The sequence below is a fragment of the Tinamus guttatus genome, unplaced genomic scaffold (assembly GCF_059628265.1).
Source record: "Tinamus guttatus ecotype Peru unplaced genomic scaffold, ASM5962826v1 Tinamus_guttatus_pri_ptg000599l, whole genome shotgun sequence".
Lineage (NCBI taxonomy): Eukaryota > Metazoa > Chordata > Aves > Tinamiformes > Tinamidae > Tinamus > Tinamus guttatus.
The window spans coordinates 3,795,001-3,819,320 of record NW_028289133.1 but is presented as its reverse complement, the minus strand read 5'-3'; the positions used below and the strand labels follow the sequence as shown (position 1 = coordinate 3,819,320).

At 41.0% G+C, this 24,320-nt stretch overlaps 1 protein-coding gene across 1 annotated transcript in view; it reads left to right on the top strand.

Annotated features, from left to right (window-relative positions):
• PRKAG2 (protein kinase AMP-activated non-catalytic subunit gamma 2) overlaps positions 1-24,320 on the top strand; it is a 191,127-nt gene that overhangs the window by 54,413 nt on the left and 112,394 nt on the right. The window contains exons 2-3 of the mRNA XM_088534770.1: positions 8,807-8,878; positions 16,522-16,801. Coding sequence (XP_088390896.1) covers positions 8,807-8,878; positions 16,522-16,801 — 352 coding nt within the window. The remainder of the gene's footprint in view (positions 1-8,806; positions 8,879-16,521; positions 16,802-24,320) is intronic.

Sequence of the window (24,320 nt, the reverse complement as noted above, 5' to 3'; positions counted from 1 at the left end):
TTCTGAAATCCCCTTATGGTCCCCTGTAGAGTTAAGGGAAATTATCAAAATGCAAAATATAGTGACATTTCAGTAGCTGAAGTATAAAGGTGATTTAGAAAGACTCATGATGACTCGTCTTTTGAATCCCTTTTAGATTGCTCTCATGCCATATCATCTCAAGTATTTTCATTATGTTTTGGCAAAATTAGCATATGTTTCCTGTGGTTTTGCCATCTCACTGTGGCCAAAGTTACGTTTTACAGAAACACATGTGCCTTTCTTGACTTTCTATGTGAATATGGTGAGAAATTATATCTCATTTATGTAATACAACCATATATCTACTGGAAAGCAATTCTTTTGGTATTATGTGCCATCTGAAGGGCTTCCAGTCTCTTGCTGCCTATATCAGGGTATCTTTTGGTTGTTTAATGCTTTCTGCATTCTAACTGACCATGTTTTCCAAGTCTGAGGTGTGTTACCTTCCGCTTTTGTCTTGACTCTCTTAACTCGCAAATTTCTTGGATAAAATATTTCACCAGATAAAGATGCCTTAGGTTGAGCACTTTGGAATAGGATTTAGTAACGATTTTGTAACCAACAGAGTCCACGGAACATTCATTATTGCTCCCCAGTTTGTAGGCAGCTTCATCCTTTTAAATCATGAGAACATGAAAAAGTTTTCCAATAGGTTGGATGTGTGCCAGCCTCATTGGGATTGTCTGTGGATCATGGTGTTAAAGAGAATATAGAGAATTTTGTTGTTTCCTTCTCTGACTTGCCTTCTCTGCTGTTCTTTGGCTTTCTATCTCTTTTTTTTAATGACATTTTGTTATTTACGCTTTAGCTTGGTTGTCCATCTGCCGTTTTAATAAACATGCCGTCAGTCACAGCACTGTGTGTTTCTTCGCGTGAAGAAGCTGACAAACTAAAACTGTTGTATGCAAGGGAATCTTATTTATGCTTTGTTAGAGATGCCCTGAGTGATGTTCTGTGCTTTACTGATCATCTTTAGGTAGAGAGCAGCATTCTTCATCACAGTATTTCTGAATATTACAGATCTCATAGGACTCCAAGGAGAACTGGTTGTATCTCACACAAGATCTGAGGGCTCGTTCCAGGCTGTGCCCACCTCTTTCAAAGGCTGCATCACTAAACCCACATGGTGCTGCTTCCTGGAAAGAAACCAAGAGTATTGGAAGAAAAATTCAGTTTTTCCATGAAGATGTGTAGGAATGTGTTCTAACGATGGAAGTCTGAAATTAAGAGAAAACCAATCCAAAATCTGATGACGGAGTTTGCTGATGAATCTCATAAGACTTTATAAGGAAAGATAGATCTGTAGCCTGCTGAAGTTAGGCTTAATACCTGTCAGACTTAGGACATTCAGAAGTGTTGGAGGCTGGCAGCATCCCACGATCAAGATCTTTCAGGATGAACAGTTTGAGGAGTTTTCTTAGGGAAGCATCAAGGAATTAGTAGTTTCATGACTTCTCCTTCCCTTTTACAAATTCCCTTTCAGGTAAAATGGTAGCAACCCAAACCAGGCAACGTAGGAGAGATGACTTAAGCAGCTATTTACTCTTTTTCTGTTTGTTGGTGCAGCCTTTGGGAGGGCCTTTACATGGCGTGTAGGACTCCTGTGCAACAGAAGCTAATCTGGGACTGCTAAATTTTTGATGTTAAACATTGTCCCCAAATGGATGATGATTTTTGCAGGCTAAATTCTAGGTTGGATTTCAACCAGCCACAATTCCCTAACTTTTCAAGTTGCATTTCTTCCAGACAGGTCATTTTCTTTAGGTGTTTTTCTTCTGTCATTTCAAGTCTGATGCTGCAGCCACCTTGACATTGAAGTGTTCCTGAACACTCACCCAGGTGGCATAACTGCCTCTGGGCAGTCTCTGGCAGTGGAGAAAGTAAAGTCTGTATGTCTCATTTCCATGATCTCAAGCTCTCCAAACTAACTTGATCTTTTGTTTGTTTGTTTTATTTTTATTTGTTTATTTTGTTTTATTTGTTTGTTTTCTATGTAACTAGCCTTAAGATTAATAGAAATCAAATTGAAAGAGCCTTGTGAAGTACTAAGCTGCCTTCCCCAAATCTAACCAGCTTTGTACATCTGTTACTGCCCACTCCCATTGAGTCATACTGGGACTTAGTCACCAGCATCCTCAAGTCTCACAGTACGACTTACATCTCTCTCCAAAACACATGCTGCAGTCTGGATGCTATGGGGGAGGGAGAAAAAGCACAGCAGTGAGCAATCTTCTCCTAAAGGAATAAAACAACGGAGCAAGCCTTACGCTATATTATGCCTAGTATATCAACACAACAAAAACAAAAAGGACAAAAATTTCTGTGTATGTCAGGTATGAATTTTTCCTTGTGCAGTGGTTGAGTGATGCGATCTAAATCCCACAAGGCTTCTAGATAGGATTATTCTCAAAAATGAAAATCTTCATTTCAATCAAAGCTGCAAGATATTTCATCTATTCCTAAGAGTTCAGACTTTGCTCTGGATTTGCTTGTGGGCTAGAGCATAGGCAGCGTATTTGCTACTCAGAGTTTTATTTATGCTTGCAATAAAAACGAATTCAAGGTTGATCTAACAAAACCTGCTAGTGCTTTGGTTAAGCCTAAAGAAACATTTCGCAAATAATGTTAAAAAAAAAGGACTCTCTGCTTGGGAGGATATTTGAAGTGGTCGTAGTTCACTAGCGACAGCAGAGGACGAGAGCCCAAGAGCCCTGTTAGGTGCTGATGCTGAGGAGCACTGTCTTTAGCAACACCTTGCGAGATCGGGGCTTTTGTCAGCACTTTCAGCTTAATTTGTCAGGATCTTATTTTCTTTGTTAGAATAAAGGAGCTGTCTCCTCATATTGAAAAGCTGTCTTGGTAATGTGTTACCTCCTGCTTGGGTTACATTATGCTGAAAGAGACTGTAATGTCTGGCAGGCATTTCATATCCTTGAATTTGTTGCAATTTTAGCATGTATAAAGAAGACAGGGAAATGGAAAAACGATGTCTCTGGTGACACCATTCGCAGACAGGACTCTGTGATGCTACTTAGGCTAAAACTGTTTGAAGTTGCTTATAGCAAAGGCCACCTGCCTTTCAGCACAGATGGCGCATCAGGCTGCCATGAAGCCAGTAGGACCTGATGCTCCCCAGAAACATGAGCAATGTGTAAACCATGCTCATGAGTCATGAGCCCACTGGCATGGGCACAAGTCTTGGCAGAACCAGGGATGTGCTCTTGCATGGTCATGTCCTTCATTTGAAGGGACAATTGTAATGGATGGCGGTGGGGAGCTGTGGACATGCTCCTTCCACTGCAACAATACACACCTTCAAAGACCGGCTGCTCTTTGAGAAGCAAAAGATGAATAATATTAATTGTCTATGTTTTAAGATTAAAACACAATATGAGGAATTTGATCAGAGTTCATCTTTAAAAAATGTCAGTAGATTTGTACCCATACAAGCTTTAGCATAGGACACTTAAAAGAATGTGTTACTTATGCTCTTGAAAGTTATGTGTATGTATTGTAATCTCTTGAGCAGAAATACTAGAGGTGTCTTCAAAAAATCATCAAACCCCTATGGCGTTAGACACTAGTCTTCATGCAGAGATCCTGTGGCTTCAGCTGTTGAGCTGTGGGCCTTTTTGCATAGCTGTTAGTTTTTCTTCAGATCTCCATCCTTTCTAAGTAACATGACTGTGGGAAAAAAAAAAGAAGTGATTGAAGTGGTTGAATATAAGCTCTTCTTGCATTTGCAGACAAGTAGTGGCTTTTTCTTAAGTTTGCTTGGAAGGTCTAATCCAGCACACCAAGTATAAGAGAAGGGCCACCTCTGCCTTGCCATTGCTCTGGCCTCGGAAGAGTTAACTTTGCAGGTCACTACGGTGGGGTTCTTGGGGCCTTCAGAAGGTCTTTCCCCCACCCTACACACCTTGGAAAGAGGGCTTTGACCTGTCAATCCCAGGAGGTCCTGGAGGGCCTTACTGGCTCCTTGGCTTCAGCAGTTCCAGGAAAGCTTCATCAGCCTGGCTACCGAAGGAGCCTTGAAGCAAATAAAAAAGATTCCTTTAATTCTTAATATCTTGTTTACTGGATTCAAGGCTTTACTGGCCTGTTATTTAAACTTGCAGCCTCTGCAACTGAATTGCTGGAAACCATCTTCCGACACCAAGGTCCCCAACTACAGCAACCAGACCAGTGTGTCTGGGCAGCCTTTCTGGCAGGAGCCCTCCCTAGCAAGGAAAGGAGAAGGGAAACTCTCTGGAAAAGGTGCGGACGGACTTGGCTAACCAGATCTTGTTCCTCTTGCCATTTGGCTATGCTATGCCAGCTGTCTGTATCCTAAAATACAGTTTTTCCTTTCCACTCTCCAAAACAGCTTTGCGAAAGGGATATTTATGTGACTTTGTTTTCCCAAGAAATCAAAGAACCAAAATTTTATTTTTCTTCAAGTAACTCTAAGCATTTTGGTATAAGAGCCATGAAAGGAATGAGGGGGGTCGAGGAGGAATGAGGTGACTACATGTTCATTTCTTTGGGAGCAAGGATCGCTCCTTTAGGAGTCTTCCACAGAGTAACCACCTTTGAATTAGTCTCGTCTTTGGAGGTGAAATATTCTGAGGTTATTTTCAGGAGTAGTGTGAAGAATCAGTAACTTTCTAAGTGCCCAACTATCCCCCAGAGGAAATAGTAAAAGAAGAAAAGAACATAAGTGCACTTGCAGACAGAATTATGCTGATTTATCCCCTGGAAAAAATAAAACAGCAGTCAAGGTTAATAAAAAAAAATCAATTTAGTTGCTTTTTTGTATCTGTCTGCTGCTTCCATGTTTCTGCTGGAGCCATGCATAAAACTCTGTGAGTGACTGTTGTCTCTTGTGCTAACAAGAAAAAGTGTCACGGAAAATCAGCTGTTTAGTAGCAGCTGTGGGATATTTCTCTCCCAGTCAGGCACCAGCTGATAGCAGGAGCACAGGGCTACAGCTCTGCTGGTCCTCTGGAAAAAGCAGCTCTGGCTCTGATCTCCAGCAGCCGTATTCCTCATTGAATATAACATGAGCTACCATGACAGCTTTGATTGAGAACAAAATAAATTTGAAATGGCCCTGTGGCTGTAGAGCAAATCCAAACTGTACAAGAAGTCTTTTTCTTTTAGTTGAGAGAAGCGATATCTGGCTGATGTAGAGCACTGAGTGACGTGAAGGGCTAGCAGAGATTGCCATCATCATAAAAATGAGAGGGAAAATTTCAGCGTTGCATCACTTCAATATAAAATGATCTTATATCTTACTTGGCATTAGAGTTAAATTCAGCTGGGGAAAAAAAAAAAAAAGACCTCAGAGATTCCCTTCTTCCTTCAGCCATAACCAAATGAGACATCAGAAGCTCTCTCTGGAGAAGAAAGACTAAATTTGAAATATTATAAAGGGCAGTTTTCAGAATTGAGAGTCTAACTTTCACCTCTTTGGCAGATCTCTCTCCCCACCCTCAGCCTAAAGAAGTTTTTCTCGAAATGCTTCAGTTCAGTTAGCAAATACCTTATGTACAACCCCTCCACTTGAGAAGTACCATGTATGGTGGTTTATCTTTTACTTGTCCTGCCTCTTAGAATATTTTCCAGTGGGGCAACTGCAATTATGTTTTTTGCCATTTGGAGGATTTTCTATCAGAGTGGAGGGGAGAGGAACAGCAACATAATAGAAAAGCTAACAAAACCTTTCAAAATAGTCTTGGCATAGTCTTAAATCCAAATTAGCATCCCTAGGAGCTGTGCTTTCTGCCAGCTTTTCTTAGTTATGGGAGGTTACCATAGTCATTGGTCTCCACAGATTTCTAGCAGAGGCTGTAATGCTAAAACTGACAGATATAGGGAGGGATGCCATTTATTCTTTTATCAGTTGGCATTAAGATCAGAGGAGCCAGACCAGCCATCGAGATGTACTGCTGATGTTTTGCAACACTTTTGAATCCGTTCTTATCATTTTTAAGAGGAACTTTTTATATACATATAAAAAAAGGAGATACATTATCCATGTCTATCAACATCAACTATCCGTGCGTATCAACATCTAGTCGTATATGCTTCTGGATGAAAAAGAACAGGAAGAACAAACAAGTATCTGTTTTGTATTCCGCAGAGCTACATGCAAAGAGGAAATAAGTATCCAACATTTCTTCGGTCAGATATGAGAGCAGTGTTTGCAGCCTGGCCCTTGAAATATGTCTTTTTTTTTCCTTCTGTAAATGAATCTCACTACGGCTTGAATCCTATGAAGGAGTGAAAGATGGAAAAATTTGGAAAAATTGTTAGGCGGTAGCCTCAGCTAGGGACACTGTTACAGACCTGGAAGTTCAGTTATCTGCCTGTTTAAAGTGTTCTCCAGCAGTGTTAGCAAAGAAAGGTCTCATGCAAAGAGGTTCTGGTAGAGCTTCAGCTATTTCTGTTTAGAACTGGAGGTCTACTGTTCTGCATTTGAAGACAGAAATAAAATAAGTATGCCTCCATGATATTTGAGAGGTACAAATCAGAAAACAAAAATATCGTGTGAGTTTCATGGTACTTTTAATTGTTACAATACAATATTCATATATTTTTAAGCTCGAAATTGTAACAGGCAGCTGAAGTTTAGATCCTAGGGAAATAGTTATACGTACCCCTTCCTAGCTTTGAAGATTTCTGCTCAAAAGAGAAGTTACAGTTCCTTTCCCTGATGTTCCACATTTCCTGAATCGCTTATTCAAGCCTGATGGCCAGATATAAGGGCCCCCTTAAATCCCATTTCTTCAGCCTCCAGTCTTTTTGAACAGCACGTGAATTACCAAAAGTAGTAGCATAGGAACATTCATATGTAGAGCTCAAAAGAGTTATTCCCTTGATTTACCCCATGGAAAAGGACATAGCACACATGAGATTCATCTTCTTCACTACCAAAGATGGGTAGAAGAAAATGTTGGTAAATCCCATGGCAAAATTAAAGTAAACATTAGGGGATCTGTTTTTGTGTAACTTTCCATTAGGCTCTTAAAATTCTTCACGGAGATTCATCACTTAAGTCTTGTAGTAACAGATGAAGTAGTGATATAGTAATTCACTTATTAACAGTGTTTATAAATGCTGTTTATAGACAGATAGCTTTTATATGGAGTAAGTCATCTTTGGTCTTTACCAAATGGAAGAATAAGCCAACAGATAAAGAAGATTTTATTTAACACCCGTGGTGCCTGGGTCGGCCTCAGTCAAGCCTTGATAACAGTCAAACTTCAAGTCAAACAAAATGACTCTTTCTGGGTTTTGAGATACTTGTTTGCGTTTGCATTTGCAAATGATTACAATATGAAACACATATGTCAAAATACTAATGAGGGTGACGTTTTGTAGGGTTCTGCTGGTACTTTGTAGTTTGGTGCTTTGTGCAGAGTTCCCATTGAACTTGCATAGATGGAGCTTGAAGCATAATAATTTGTGATGAATACTTTGGTTTATGGCCTAACAACTCAGGGCCAGTTTGGCCAAGTGTAGCCGCTGCTTTGCTTTTCTTTTAACTTGGCATGAATTACTCCCATGAGCTTCAGTTCCAGTAATTCAATATTTTGTTCCATATTTTTGTTGTTCATTATGTAACCAGAATATTTTCAAACACTTGTAAGGATTATGACTGAGTTATACACATTTTTAAGCATATTTGGATTTAGTATGATTACACAATGTGATGTGATTAGACCTGTGGCTGTTCTGAATTCTAAAGTCCTTTGGCAAGCAAGCCGTGCAAACTTCTCAGCCAGTGGTAATTTTTAATTAAACTCTATTTAATCTCAATTTAAACCAGTGTGGAATTGCTGTTTATTTATGTTTTAACGATTTTAAATGGGATGCAGGTGTCATGCTGTTGAAAGAGTGAATCATCGCATTTAAAGGGTGATGCCTTGCATCAGAGAGATTCTATATTAAGGAGAAGTTTGGGGATCCAAGCCTCAGGTCTTCCTCTGCAGATCTTTGGCACCCGGCATCAGGTGATTTGGTCATCTTGGTCTTCACTCAGTATCTGCTTTTCTGATCGAACTGCTGCTAAACTCGATGTTTGCAAAGAAAATTTCATTATGTCTCTCTCAAAGTCCCACCACTGGAACACAAAATAGCGTAAACAGAACAGACAGCAGGAGGTGGAATATAATTGCAATTTGTTTTTGTTAAAGACGAGCATGTGTCCTTGTCTTATGGTTTTGTTTTCTTTAGTCCCACAGAATTATGTGAGCATCTCTAAGTTGTGAAAATGAACTGGTTGTTTTTCCTCTGCCTTCTCTGTCTTCTCCCTCTTTGCTGTGTATGTTACATATTTTCACAACATTGACATACTCTCACTTGAGTTTTGTTTATTGCCATAAATGCTCTTTAAAATAAGATTACAGTCCCCACTAAAGGCAAGATATGCCATTGGCTGATCAAGTAGCTATATTTAGATTGTAATTTCTTGTGCCTTTTTCTGTGGTAACTCCCTTTGAGAGTTTTAGCCCATGACCTACACTGGCTGTCCAAAGGCTGAGTGCCTTTTGCAAGGTCCTCCAGTGCGAGCCCTGCTAGAGACACTCTAAAAACTTTTCACGTTGATTTCCAAGGCAAGGGGAACCAGTAGAGCCCAAATTGTTACTCACCAGTAACTGGATATGGATATGAATATAGATAAACAAGTGAGCATTTCAGAAATAAAGCAGTGGTCTTGACTCATGGGATTATCTGTGGAAGGAAGAATTAATTCAAGACATTCATTCATGACATCAATTTTTGCTCTCTCTCCTGACAGGATCTCAGCTCGTTTGCCATGCCGTTCTTGGACGGTGATGTGGAGAGCACGGACAAAAATGCTTCTCGCAAGGTAGAGTATTTTGTAAGCTTCATCATCACTGTAGTGTCTGAGTCCCTGCGTAATGAGCACAATTTATTATTAGAAAAACCTGGAGTTTTAATTTGCTCTGCTTTACCCATAACCTCTTTGAGGAGTTACCCCAGGGCAAAGGTAGGGACTTGGCAAAAGACCTTACCGTGACTCTGCTTAGGCAGTGTATCCTTTAAAGGATGGTAATGGCTGTGGAGGCATTGCTTTTAACTGCTGCAGATGTTATGTGTAACACTGTTGTAATTCAATGAAGTGATATTGCATAACCATATTCTTAGGGATATGGTAAGCTACCAAAATTTGTGGTGTTGCTATAGTAACATAGAGCCCAAATAGGCACTGTGGCTGCTGGATGGTTTTCCTTGAATTGCTTCTCTCTGACTGGATGGGATTTGTTTAACTGTTCACTGTCCTTGATCTTGATCTATCCATCCTTGTCTCTGGTAAAATGAGCTGTGAACATTTGCTGGAGCCAAAGCAGTAAATTAGGTGGGAAGGGGCCCCTCTGTGTTATGGGATTAATTCAAGGTTATCCTGCTGGAGACATTGCTATGCCTTGTTTTCCAAAAGCCTGCTATTAAATTAAATCAATATGCTCAGAGTTTCCTTGCTTTAAAGCAACCAGGCAAACATATTCAGTGAATAACCTTAGAAATTGTTAGACAGCACCTACACATTTTCGATGCAACAAGAATTGTAGGTGGGATCTTTCAAGTTCATGTCCTGGCCTCATAGTTTTCATAAAGCTTTGAAATACAAGTTGGTCTGCTAAATGCAAGGCTCTTACCAACCAAACTGCAGGCTTGTGGAGGGAGTGACTACTCAGAAAACTGATCTGTAGCTACACACCAGACCAGTTGGACTTGTGACAAGGGTATGGGACCTCTGTTAAGATTAAACTTGCTACAGGCCATTTGTCACAGTGTCAGCAGTTGTAGTTCAAGGCAGATGAAGGAGTAAATATATCCTTAGTGAAGCTAATAGGCATCTAGAACACTAATAATTTAGCTCTCTTGACAACACAAGTTTCTATTCCTATGCACCTCACAGAAGGGACAATTGTTTAAAAAAACTTCTGCGATCCATCAGTAGTTGAGTATGTTTATAACATTGACCTTGTGCTTTTCTGCATTGGACCTTTTAAAACTGTGATGTTTCTAACTTGGTACTTGTTGAACAAAAAAAGAATAAGAAAACAATCTATTAAGCCCAACTTCTAATAAGATCATCCAATAAAATCCATGTCCATGCATCTCATCCTAAGCATCACTTTTCTCCTCAGTATGAATGAAGTGTTCCAAACCCTTCTGAGGCTACCCCAAAAGTGCCTGAGTTACTGTTCACTTAAATGGTTTACCTTTGTTCAAGTTTGAAATCACAATCTAATGTGTAACTTCTGTGTATTAAAAAGTCAATATTTCATTTTTCTGTTCACTTTTCATATCGGGGACTAGCAATTAATCAAGGGTGTCTCTTTCCTTGCACTTAACTTCCCTATTGCCTGGGCTATAGATCATGCTAGAGGAGAGCAGTTCACAGGCTGTCTTTCTGAGCTGCCGTTAATTTAATTTGGCTGGTCTTTGTGACAGGCTTTTAGAAACCATATTAACATTTTCCACAAAAATTCTCATCACTCAACCATGGAAGCGTCTCTCATCATTACCCTATGACAATAAACCTCCTTGCACAACTAGGGAACTGGAGTGCAGAAGATTATATGCTCAGGTTCGCATAGGATGTTTTTGCCAGTGATGTGGTAGTGTGGCATCTTAAATCACCTACCTCTAACATAGTCGTTATTATGAGTAGAAAGTAATGTATTCTTCCTCCCTTTACGACCTGATGACAGGAAGGGAATAGGGAACTTCAGGTTTCCCCTTTCTCTTTTCAAAGCAGAGAGTATAAAATGCTTCTCTGAAGGACTCTTCTGTAGAAGATTTTGGCACGATGTGATGCATGAAGGTAGCTCTTGTAGCTCTTGTAGCTCTTGTAGCTCTTGTGCCTGTGGTAGATATTATGTGCTGTCCTGTATCCTGTCTGTGTACATTAATACATGTACTGGTCGTTTCCTCCAAAATAACTGCTATTGTTGACTGGTCAAGAAAGTCTGCTGTAGAAGGGACTACCCTTGATGAATGCCCCCTGCACCAAAAATGTCATTGTTGGTTTTAGAGGTATTAACGCCTTGAATGTTTATAGATCCTCCATCTCCAAGTGTACATTGCAGGATCTGATGTGGAAATGATGGGAAACTGATAGTCATTGCTTTTGGTTGAAAGACAGGGATTGCAGATCATTTTGAAGAAAATGACATGAAAAAAAGATTGTCCACTTTGTGACAAGTTGCAAAATATGTAGGAAGGAGAGGGTAGGAAGAAGAAAAGAAATTTGAAGAGCTATATTGATCCATTGCTTTATGGAAATAATAGAACTGTCATAAAATAGAAAATAAGATTTAGAAAAAAAAGTGTTCGTTGAAAGTTCTTTCCTTTCCATGGGTGAGATGTTTATCTCGGAGGATAATGGTGACTCTCTCCTACCAATGATTTAAGTGTTTTCTGAACAACAGGTGCTAAAGCTAGAAATTTTATAATGAGATCCAAGTAGCTCAGATAAACAGGTTTTGAAGTAACTGGCAGGACTTTCTCTGAAAGACTGGTGGGGATTGTGAATAAAATTGGGAGCAGTATAAAGATCATAAAATGATTTTAAAAAGACTGTAAAAAAGTTACTCTTGTGTTAATATTAAGAATGCTTGCAATTAGGAAAATTTACGGATTTGTCAGTCTAACATTAGTCCTAGGTAAAACAATGAAATATCTAGTCTTGGGTAGTTAATGATGCTGTTACAATAGACTCATTTTCATTGGAGTTAATGACAAATGGTCCTTATTGAACACTTTTTTTAAATGAAATTATAAATTTGGGTGAAAAAATACACTAGGATTGGTGTCACATGCATACAAAATCTATTGATTTCATTACTGCAGGGAGTTTTGGTTTAAGAAACTAGAATGCTAATAAAAAAACATGCAGTCTATTTAAAGTGGATAAAAACTGAGCCGATAAAGTAAATCGGGACTGTAGAGATCAGTGGAAATTTCGTTTCTTGGCAGACAAAACATTCTGTTGCTGTACGACATAGTGCTTTATCAGTGATTTGAAAGAAATATAGACATCACTGGTAACTCTTATGGTTTATACAAAAATGGTATAACAGTGGTAAATAACAAATTGGAAACTCTCCAGTGCAGAATGACCTGAATCACGTAAAACTAATTCTGCAAGCAAGCAGAGCCCATTTCAGTTAGGCCAACTTGAGATGAGTTACACCTGGGAACAAACAATGTAGACTTTACTTCTGGGAAGTCTCTCAAGGCTTTGATTAGGTTTTGAGAGTAATGGTAGATTCAGGTCCACATGGATTTGAGATATGATACTGGGGCTAAAGGAGCGGTTTGGTTTTTTGGATGTACGAATGAAGCAATAGGGCAAGAAGCAGGCTGTGTTGCTAGTGCATTTGGCACTGCCTTGCAGTTCTGCTGTCAATAAATAAGGAAAATGTTGATGAACTGGGATCAAAGAAAGAACTGAGGAGCAGCTCTCATGCTGAAGGACTGGTTCTGGTCCCAGCATTGTTTTTCCTCTTTGCCCAGTGACTCATAAATGGAAACTGCACAAGCAACCCTTGGAAAAGGGAGGAGATCCAACAGTTCTTCAACAGTTTTTAGGTCCCCTGTCACTGGGTAACTGAATAAATCTCCCTTTGGTTTATTTTTCCCAGCATTTCAATTTTCCACTTCTTTCAGTGTGGGGCTGTCTGACAGCCTCCTTCATCGGCCATCCTCATCCCATTGTGCTTTAATTTGGGGAGTGTCATTGTATTTTAATTTGGGGAAGTGACAGCTCTGGTCCTGTAAGATGCTTCGACACCTCCGTTGTTATTGCTCATGTGGGACAAAGGATGCTAATGGTGGCGAATGTAACCACAGGGTGCCTGGGAGAGGACGTCCTTCATTATCCTTCAGCCTAATCAAGGCAGCTCCTATGACTCTATGAGCTCCTTTATTCCCTCAGAATGAGAGAATCATCCAATTAAGTTTATCAAAGAGCTTTTTTATTGAGATTCAGTGGAAGGGCAGGAAGTAAGTGCAGACTTCTATCTGGTGTATCGTCTCTAATTGTGTTTACTGTCCCTGTCAAGGGTGGTGGGAGGCGATTCTTTTTCTGTAATTCTCCTTTTTTTTTAAGTAGAAGACATAATAAAGGTCAAATATCTCCCTGTTATAAAAGCAAAACAAACCTCAAGCGCTCCATAAATGTCCTAACTATTTGAAATTAGAGAAAAAGTAAAGGAGGGGAGCTCAGGAGCATTTAATAACTTCAACTTAAATTTTGAAGCATTTTGAAAGGCTACTGAGTTAGAGCCGCTCCCTGTTCAAGGCAGTTTTTTCAAATCCTTATGAAGGTGAATATGAATCCACAAGAAGCTGAATTGGAGAGAGACGTTTTTCAGGAATATAGAGCACTGTGAACTCCATGGCATCCAGGAGGGTGATTCTGGTAGGATCCAGCCAGCCTGGAGTGGAGCTGGAGGTACATCCCGGGAGGGAGGAATGAATGGAAGCTGCTCCTGTGCCAGGTGCTTGAGGTGCCCCTGCTTGTGCAGGGGGCTTGAACTAGGTGATCTCCAGAGGTCCCTTCCACCCTCAACCACACTGTGATTCTGTGAGGGGAGATGCAGGGAAGTGCTTTAGCTCCAAGGAAGTGGGAAACAGGGGCACCCTCCCGGGAAGGCAGCATGTCTACAGAAGAACATCTGCAGCCTGGAGCACAGCGCGGGGACAGCACTAGTGCAGTTTCCCCAAGCTCCATCCTAGGGCTGGTTGTGGACACTGCAGCTGAGATAAAAACCAGAAGCCTGCTAATGAAGTTTGTTGATGCTGCAGACAGAAATTTTCTTCCACCTCTCCCAGCATGTACCTGTAGCTCCTCTAAGGGTCGACACAGGGAAGGATCCTCTACAGGAAGCTCTTGATGACCTTGAGAATTGTTGAGGCTTAATAGCCTAAGATGCTTAGCATTTATTCGCTCATAATATGTCTATAGTAGTAAATAAAATAGGTTAGGAACCATTTTTTTTGGCCCTGGAGCAAAGGGCTTTGGCTCCTGTCATACTGCTAAACTCTTGCACTCACTGGAGTAAGACCACATGCAATTGGGGCTGTCGCTGGCTTGTGCTATCTTGTTCCTGCATCCAGGTGAAATGGGAGAAGATAACTTTGAGGATGCTGTTTCCTGTGTTGAAACTTTCCAGAGACCTCATCTCACTTAACCTTACAGGGAAGGAAATTGCATTAGATTGAGCATAGGATTGCACTTGCATCCTCATACTCTTCCCTTACCTATATGCTAATTTAGGGCTATTTCAGGCAGTATTGTCTATATATGTATGTTTAGGGCTGAGTTTTCCACCTTTCCAGGATAAGTGGGTATAAGGTTGAGGCATCCCATGCTTAGAGCTCAAATGTCTATACAGCCAGCACTAGGCATGTTTTCTAGGTGTGAGTGTATGTGAGGTTTTAATTTATAAGGTGATTTTTTTTCAGTAATTATTCAGTTTGTTTGGTTAGACTTCATTTGTATTGATGTCTTTGTACTTTTATTGTTTGTTTGAATTCCTTATCTCCGAAAGCCTAATTATCCACTCAGAATTTATTAGATGTTTCCTCTGTCTGCTCATTCTCGCTGTGCTGGTTTGCCTACACCAGCTCAAGAAGATGTGAGGGGGTCATTAGTGTGGGAAACCAGATTGTGATACTTTGGCCTCTACAGCTGGGAAAATAGTTGTGTTTCAAGAGAGCATATGGGAATTTCGTGCCCACCTGCCAGTAATAAATTAAGGAAGTAAAGCCAAAAAGCACGCAGAGCAGCTGATGATCCATCCAGCTTTATAACCTTCTTCCAGCACCGCTTCTGGAGTAATTTTATCACGTCTACATGATGTTGTGCAGTTCATAACACAGCAGAGACTCTTCTGCATTCCCTGCTGAGGCATGAAAATTCATATCACTTTTTACATTCATATTCATATTTATATATGCATTTATATTCATATTGCCTTCCTATTGCCTTTTATATATGCTGTGATCACTTAACTGTTGCTGTTGCTTTCGCTTAGAGAGGAGTCTAATAGTCTTTTAAAACTTGCAGCCTCAAATAATACTGTATGAAGGAAATACTGCTGCAGTACCCAAGTAGAATCTTGGGTATTTGTCATCTTTGATGCTATGGCTTGCATATAATTAATATTGCGAATAGCCAGGGAAGAGTTTTCAGTAGTAATTTCATTTAATTCCATAGCAGGCACACAGGTATTTAGCAGTGAGTGCTCAGACCAGCAGCTAATTCTTCTGCCTGGCATGAGGAGAAGGAAGTAACTGGTTGTGATGGCAATAAATAAAAACATCCTGCTGCTTCTGTGCAGACTTTGAACACAGTTTACTTTTACGCCTGGCTTGTACATACAGGGGATGCTGCAATTATTTGACAAATATTCTTTGACATTTTACATTTATGGAATTGCTTTAATGCATTTCTGTAGGTTTTTTTTAAGTGTCTCTCATGAGTATTTTGCTGTACCTAAATAAGCATATGCAAAAATGTGCATGAAATATTTAGGATGACACCAAAGTAACTCTGTTCTCCTAGCTTTACAGATTTCATGGCTAGTCACTTTAGGAAAAATTATAATGAAACTGAAATTCTGTTAGAATTGGTGATCCCTCCTGAATATGTCCCCTTGAGGGTGACGAGTTCCCTCCTGCCAGTGCAGAAGAACAGATATTGCTGAGATTGTTTTTTTCACCCATCAGAAATACACGTGTGGCTATAAAAAGCAGTTCTGCTTTTTGCAAGGCAGCTCCATGCGGGGCGACAGAGAATAATAGTCATTATTTCTGCCTACAAACCTTGTTGTGCACGTGTCCTTCGACTCCCATGGCAACAACGCTCTCATCTACCTGCAATAACACACAGCACCTGGAGCTGGTGCTTTCTCAGATGCCTGCAGTTCTCTGCTCCGTGCCTCCTGTTTGCTTTGCACGGGGACACCGGCCAGCTGGGAAGCCAGAGCAAAAATCCCTGTTTGGCTCTGCCCAGTGTTGTAGAGACCTGGTAAGTCCCCCTTGGTTTAGGGTCTTGTCCCATCTGTGGGCAAGGAAGGGTTAAGCCCCATAGATGGGTGCTTAAATTCACTAGGAAGAGGTCAGGGCGTTGCATTTAAGGAGAAGAATTCATTGCCCTAAGTGGGTTGCCCATCCCCTCTCCCTTTTCCAGGGAAGGGAGAGGAAGAGAGATGCATAGCAAATCAGCAAGGAAATCCGGATTAACACAAAATGTATGGAGATGGGTTGAAACTTTATGTAAAATCCAGGGCATCTCTAACAGCAGTGGGCATCTAGGTGCAGGCAGGTATTGGGGAAGGTGAGATTTGACAATCAGAAAAACAAGCGTCCACTGTGCTGAGGCAAGTTCTGCAAACCTAATGGCACAAGTTGAATTGAATTAATGGTGTTTTTTATTTTTTTCTTTTCTTTTTCTCGCTTTTTCTCTCCTCCTAGGGGGAAGAAAGCTACTCTGCAGGCAGCCCTTCGAAAGGCCTTTTCTCAAAAGGGCTCCAGAACCGGCCTTCCAGCCCTGTTTCTGCCCCCATGAGGTCTAAGCACAGCCCTGGCTCACCCAAAACAGTGTTCCCCTTCCCATACCAGGAGTCTCCCCCACGCTCCCCACGCCGCATGAGCTTCAGTGGGATCTTCAGGTCCTCCTCCAAAGAGTCCTCCCCCAATTCTAACCCGTCTACCTCTCCCGGGGGCATCAAGTTTTTCTGCAGATCAAGAAAAAGTAAGAAATTGCTCATGTTATTTCAGGAAGATACACGGTACCCCCATACTTTACCTGCGGTAGTGAAGTAAGTGCAGATGAGGCATGTGCTAATTGTTCGTTATCGCTTTCCATGCGCTTTCAGTTTCTCACTGTCACCTAGGCCATGACTTCTGCTGGGTGGCATTTACCACCCAAATGAGCAAGGCCAAGAAACTGCTGTGATTTTTAAATGTCCTCATGGAATAAATGTTCACACTGTGGGTCTGCAGGCAGGTGTCTCAACTCTGCTTAGGGGACAGGGAACATTTGAAGGGCAGTGAGTTACAGATCAATAAAGACAATATAGGTACAGCATTAATGATGCCTATATCTAAGTGCTGGCTAAATAAAGCATTGGCTAATTTGTCTAGCATTTTACTGCAAAGTACTGATAGTTTTCTGTGATTTATACATCGTACAAAGAGGAATATTCTTGGTGTTCTTCATTAAGTTTTCCCTTTATAATGTTGGTTTTGATCAAAATGAACAGTTTCAGGGTGCCTTTTATGTACATATATACAGAAACAAAACCACTTAAGCAAAAAAAAAACTTAAGCAAAGAGTCTTTATTTATATTTATCAGGAGTTCTGTCACAATTTAATTGAAATGGCAGCTTTACCAATCCTTGCATCGCTCTGAAACACCTTCAGGAAAGTGAAGGTAGGAGGAGAGGCAGTTTCTGAAAGGAGACTTGGAGGGACAGCAAGCATCATTCCTGTGCAAGGACACTTGTTCTTCTCCTCGTTTTTATTCTCCTTTCTTTTTCAAGCCTCACAGCGATTAAAATCAATTTAAACTCTTTTGGATAGGCCAGGAAGACTTAAATGTTGGAAAGGCAGAAATGCTGCTGATTCAGGACGCAAAGAAGAACTTGCTATGAATAACAGCAATATACCTTGCATGGCTAAGCCATCTTGTGACATTGTGACTAAGTTATCCAAGTAAATAGTGCTGTGGTGCAGGACTTAAGTCAGATCCCAGCTCCGTGACCTGCACATCAGAATATTAAATAAAGGAATCTTCCACGAGTCAGCAAAATCCTTTGGTAAGGTCACATCACTGTAGCAGGAACACATTTGGAACAAGGCCATGCTATTTTTGAGCTAACAGAAGATATCCATGACCCTGTTACTCAAGAGATAGTTGCAGGAATTATGCTGGGTTTAGGTGTTTGGGTTTGTTTTGTTTTTAATGCAGGTTTTAATGCAGTGTTTTTAATGTCTCTTGGAAGGGACATGCTGAGGAAAGCTCACAGATTGATGACTTTCCGTTCTGCAGTCTGCTACAAAGCAGAGGTCTCCTTATCCAGTGCTTTTCTGACATTTAGCTCTCTTACAGAGACCTATGCAATGGGTTTATTCTGAATACGCTAAACAAGGACTCATGAATTACACTCTTAAGGTTTAGTATATTGAATTGAATTGAATTTTATTCTATTTGACATTGCCTCTTCAGGACTTCATGGCTTCAGAAACTTGATAACAGTAAAAATTTCTATTGTATTACAGAACAGACCATACAGCATGCATACAGAAATGCTACTCTGTGACTAGCCTCAGTTAGTCTCTGGTTCTCTGAAATGTTGCACTGAACTTCTCCCTTTTGCTATATAAATTTTAACTTCATCAAACAATCTGCAGTTGGAAAAAGAACCAGGTAAAATTCCCCATCTTCCTTTTGCTTTAACTGACATGAATCCATGCTACAATTGTTTACCTCTCGTTTTGGAGCAGTATGTAGGGGAAATATATGCTGTTTCCTTTTTAAAGAGCATATCCAGATTCCTCTGCTTCCTCCTCCTACACACTGTTCAAAACTCAGACTAACCTGTTACTCCAAGTATTCCTTGTTTTTCTTGGAAGTAACTTCTTCCGAGCTTGCGTTCATTTTAAGGGCTGCATGTGGTACTTGAAGTGCTCACTTTCCCAGGCAGCTTCGCATTTCCTGGCTGAGTTATTTTGTCTCTTGACTATATGCAGTTCAGGAAGGGCAATAATAGTTAGGGTATGACAACATTAAACTAGGAATTGATCTGTGGAAACAGGATTTAAAGCATTTTCCACACTAAGGCTGGAAATGAATAGCACTTGCTCATCTTTACCATTGCCAGGCTTGTTTTGGCCATTGCCAAAGGCTCCTCTGCCCTCTGTTTCCTTCTTGCCCAATGCAGCATCGAGTCATTACCTCCTGCCTCTAATCAGAGAAAAGATCTGCCTTGAAAAGAAGAATATCTTCCTACAGCATTTCCACAACAGCTAGCCATGTCAGGGTTGTTCCTTGTACAGCTTTGAAATGGTAAAGTCATTGCTAGGTCTCCATGTGGAGTATTGTAGCTCTGGAAAGGCACCAAGGCTGTGTCTTCTGCAGGATCCCTTTGGGATGAGGTGGGTGCAGCTGCCACCTGAGCCCTTCTGAGCCTTGGAGCAGATTCCTGCAGAACAGTTTTAGTAAATTGAATTCCCAGCCTTCCGATTTTTTTTTGTCCCCAAATTTCCTGAGTTAAAATAGCGCTAATAGATTAAAAATCAGCATGGATTTGGAATGAACTACGCTTAGTTATGGTTGTACGGATGATTTGCTCACGCTGCTCCCGACTATCAAACCCTCTCCAAATATGTTTCCTTCCAACAGCCAAATGAAACTCTCCAAATGTGAAGCGCAGGCCTAGTCAGCGCTGCCCACCAGCGCCTTGCGTCTGCCAAAGCCACGCAGAGATCTGGTTCTTTGAGATGTGGAGCTGGGCACATGTGAAAGGGTGGGCAAGCACAAAGCCAAGCAGCACTGAGCAACTGCATTTTGATTATTGGTAGAAGATGGGGAAAGAAAAAATGAGTAAATTAGTGTTTTCTAATTTTAGAATAGTACTTGTGACACGAAGCTGGCAGGGTGCTATTAAAGAGCAGATTTTAACTTACTTAAGATTGTATCTCAGGAGTTGCAATAACAAAGGAAGGGGTGATAGGTGTAAGTTAAAGCCTGAGAGGCTGTGAAAAGCCAGTTTAAAATTGGCACCGGGGAGCTGCTTTCCAGACTGTCTCTGGTTTGTTCAGGTTGCCACCGCGTTGCCAGCTCTCAGGGCCAGCAGAGCGGGCTCCGAGCACTGCTGCTTTCCTCAGGTTTAACTGCACAACGCGGAGTGCACAGCGGGAAAAGGGATACATGTTGGTAAAGCAAACTAGGGTGATCCGAAGTAAATGCAGGAAAAAGATCTGGTGAATTCAAAACACTTTTTGTCCATAATCTTGCTTCAAATCTCACTTTTGGGACCTCTCACATATACGTGGAACTGAGAGGAACATTATTTTACTGAGTGGAAATTAGGGAGCTATCCCCATGGATACACCAAAATCAAGTACTATTAATATTTTATTAAAAGCATATGGTTATATGAAATTTAAGTCATAAAAACATAGCTTCGTACTTGGAGGTTACTGAATGCCTTTTTTGAAGGACAGCAGGGAATTTTCTAATCATGCTTTCCAATTAGATTTACAGCATCAATCTTGACCCATTGCTGATGCTGTCTCTTCTAACGGCGAGGGAAATCTATTAAAAGCTTTCCATTGACCTAAAGCTTTGAATTGGGATATTGAGGATGGGATCAAAGCACCAATTAGCTCAGACTTGGAGGTAGCCTGCAGAACTTTAAAACTAAATTTCCCCACCATCTTTCACACACCTTAACACAAGCAGTCCTATTTGAGTAATGGTGAACTTGCACGGGGCTTGAGAAAGGAAATATTTCAACATGAAATTTTAATTTTCTCCTTTCCCTTAGGAAATAATTTTCCCCTTTCTGAAATTCAATACTGTTAATTGCAGGGCCTTCAAAAATAATCCATAGCAAGGGCTTTGTGCATAAGGATGCATCAGGCAAAAAGGAAAGGCTGTCATCTCTCTTACTCTTTCTAATAACTTGGTTTTTGGTAGAGAACGCTTGGTTAGAATATGCACTGTATAAGAAAACGTTATGACCGTACTAGGTTTTACCCATAGATGGAGCAAGCAGCTCTCATTTCCAATAGCTCGGGGAAGAAATGGGGAAAAACCTCCAGGGTTTTAGGTGGCTGCAGTTCAGTTCTGCTCCCTTGAGGGCTTCCTAAGCGTGGCAGATGTGCGCTGAAGTTCTTCCATGGACTTTAGATTGCAGCTGATTCCCCCTCCCAGATTTTATTCCCTATTCGCAGCAAGACTTTGCCGGGGAACGGTTCAGCCCAAGACAGCTCTGCACAGAGCCCACGTGTGACCCACGTGTGACCGTTGCACGTGACGTTGGGTCTGGCTGTGTGACCCCACCTGGAGTCTGCAGTTGGGTTCCGAGGCACAACGGGGCAGTGATGCTCTTCCCTGCAGCCCGGGCTGCAGCAGCAGCAGCAGGACGTTTTGCAGACAGCGCGTGTGGCCGCGGCTGCCGCTGACCGGCCGCTTTGCATGGACAAAGACGAGCCGAGCTCAGCACCATTTCCACTGTGCCCGTTCCCGACATCTGCCGTCAGCAGATGATGGGTTTTCCAGTTCAAATCGGCCTATTGTAACTCACCTTACTTTATCTGGGGAGAACTTTCGGTACGTTTCCCATTTCATCTTAGTTACCACATGTTTCCAGTGTTATTCCTAATGTGCAGAGGTGTATATTATGCACATATATACTCAGTATTTATATATTCAATTTATTTTTATACTCATTAACACTCTACGGAATAAATAATTTTTTAACTCTTCGAATCACTAACAATTTGGGTGCAATATTGCAAATAAAGGGAGATTTTCCACCCAAATTTCATCTTGCAGAACCAGCTTTATCCTCAACTTCTGTTTCTGTCTTGGGATTTGAACTATGGAACATGCTGGAAACCATCTGACTCGCTTTTGGTAACAGAGTTGTTATTCCTTGTATAAACAAGAAGACGGTGACCTTAGCTTTACATTTGCTCTTTCCGAGGCTGCTGCTGGCATGCAGGGAGAATAGAAGCTACAGTTGAAGCATCTCTAAAGGTTGATGAACCCCGGTGGCCTGTCACTGCGGGTGGCCTTTGGTTGCACAGAGCAGAGAGGTCTGTAGAGCAGCATGTGCATGCAAGCAACTTCATTTCCCCACAGGTAGTCATCTAAGCAACAGAAAAGCCACAGTTTTGTAGTCTCAGAGTTTGGAAGTCTTGGAATGTTAAATCACAGTAAATCTTTTTTATCCTTGTTTTTCTTTTAATTAATTTAATTTTTAATTAATTTTAATTAAAATGTGGGTTAAAAGTGCATTAAAGCTTGTAGGAGTAGGTTTTCAAACATGTTTAGGTGCCTAATTTATACCGAGAATAAGTACCTTGTTTTGTCTGAATCTGAGCAATTGTGAGTCATGGCCACACTGTGTATCAAATCTTCTTTTTGATAAGTAGCTAGATTCTGCAGTTTTATCCATCTCTTACTATAACTAGAATATCTAGCTATCAAAGGTTTTTTTTCACAAGTAAAGTCCATGGAAAATGCCTGAAAAAAAAGGTCTAAATAAACACAATAAATGTTGAATTAATATGTTTTCTGATCTGAGAAAATAGAAGTGAGGGAACCCCTTCACGGGACAGAAGAATACACGATTTGGGGTAATATGTGCTTCATTAAATTCCAGGCTGCACCTTGAAACCCCTAGTTCTTATGTAGACCCCAGGTTTGTAGACCTCCTATGTAGACTTTATAGTTGTTTATTTCCTGTTGCTCTCAAGATACTAAAGATAACAGAGACTTCTTCTGGGCCAAGCTGCAATCTGTGGCTGGATGGGGAAGGAGTCAGGACCCACCAGGGCTCCTTAGTGGGTTGAGCAGAGCCCTAGGCACCTCCAAGCAAGGCAGGAGAGCTCTGCAGCCTCTTCTGCCAGGAGCCTTCCTGGTTCCTGGTTGAGGTCATGTCTGGCCGTGACTGAGTTAATGCGGAGAAAGGAGATAGCACTTCTGTTCGAGCAACCTTCAAAGTCTCTTATACTAGCCCAGAGGTCATGAGAAGGGTCTTTGACATTTGGTATTGAATAGGAGTGATTAGTGGCTTTGTAATGTGTCTTTGGTGAAGGTGGTGGCTACAACTTTAATACAGAAAAAAAGCACAACTTCTCAAGGAAAGTGATGTGGACATCCAGTCCAAATTTTGCCACAGTGTGTGTCGATTATACTTGTTCAGTGGACTTTCATGGACAATGTCTCTACTTTATAGAGCAATTCATTTGCATAAGAAATAGGCATGGGCAGCCCCATCAGTCTGAGCTCATGTGAACCATCACGTGAGCTCTTCTCAATTGCTTCAACATGAAGTCCCTTCCAGTAGTCTCCATGAGAGACATGAAGTGGGCAATGACTGCCTGGAGCAGGTATTGCAACTCAGTGGCTGCAGCACCTTCCAGCAGTTCAACTAGCAATCATCCAACCTTGGAGCTGTTGACCCATTTGGCATTCACAACAAATCTGAAGGCAGATTGGATGTTCCTGGTACATGGGGATATGGGAAAGGAACACACACCATTTGCAGCGTAAAGCTCTGCACGGTACCAGGTTAAGGGGATTGATTTTCCCCATCACCATTTGTAAGTCAAATGATTATCGGGGTGGATTAGGAGATCTAACTTGCAGTTTTGCAGAGGTGAATGGGCTGTGGAATTGTGTAATACCAAAAGTATGTTAACATCATTGGATCTTATCTAACTAATTCCTTTACTTCTGGATCTGTGTAATGAAACTAAGTCCTTCCATGCTGCTCTTTATCTGAATAAAGTAAGCTCTAACTTTCCTTTTGTCCAAAGCAGAGGAGAACAAAGATGCCACTTTATAAAATAAACTGGCTGAGGATTTTCTAGCATAGTGAGTTAACTGATTTTGATTTTACTGTGTTTAAAATAATCAACCCATCAGCTGGAAGTCATGTTACAAGTTTAAAGTAAAAACAGGACTGGCAAGGTCTTCTACTGATGGCAGACAATGAAGTTTGGATCTATTTTTTGGACATTGTTTTACATATGATTCCCAACCATCAGACTCTTTAAAGAAATCATTTTGAATAATGTAACCTAATAGGACAGTATATATGTTGGGAGCCAGTAACTTTACTGCATGATCTCTGGTTTGCAAACTGGCATATGAGATGACTTGCAGGTTCCCTCCAGGTTGCTCTTCCTTTGGCCCCTTTCCAGCAGGAGAGAGGATGGATGTTAACTGGGCAAGCAGCTAGACCAGGACACCTGCATTTGGACTTAATGACCTTGAAGGTATTTTCCAACCATAACGATTCCATGATTCTGGGTTCTACAGACCTTGCTGGAAGGTAGAATTGCAGAGGTCCATGTGCCTGGGAGCTCTAGCCCACATCAAGAAACTAATGTCTCTCCCTTCCCCAGGGCTGGCCGACTCTAACATAGGGACATTAAGTGGTTTATGAAACCTAAATAGGATCTTTCCTACTCTAGCTTCAAGAACAGTGTCTTGGGGTCAAGGGTCTCTCCGTTTTTTAATAGGAATTAT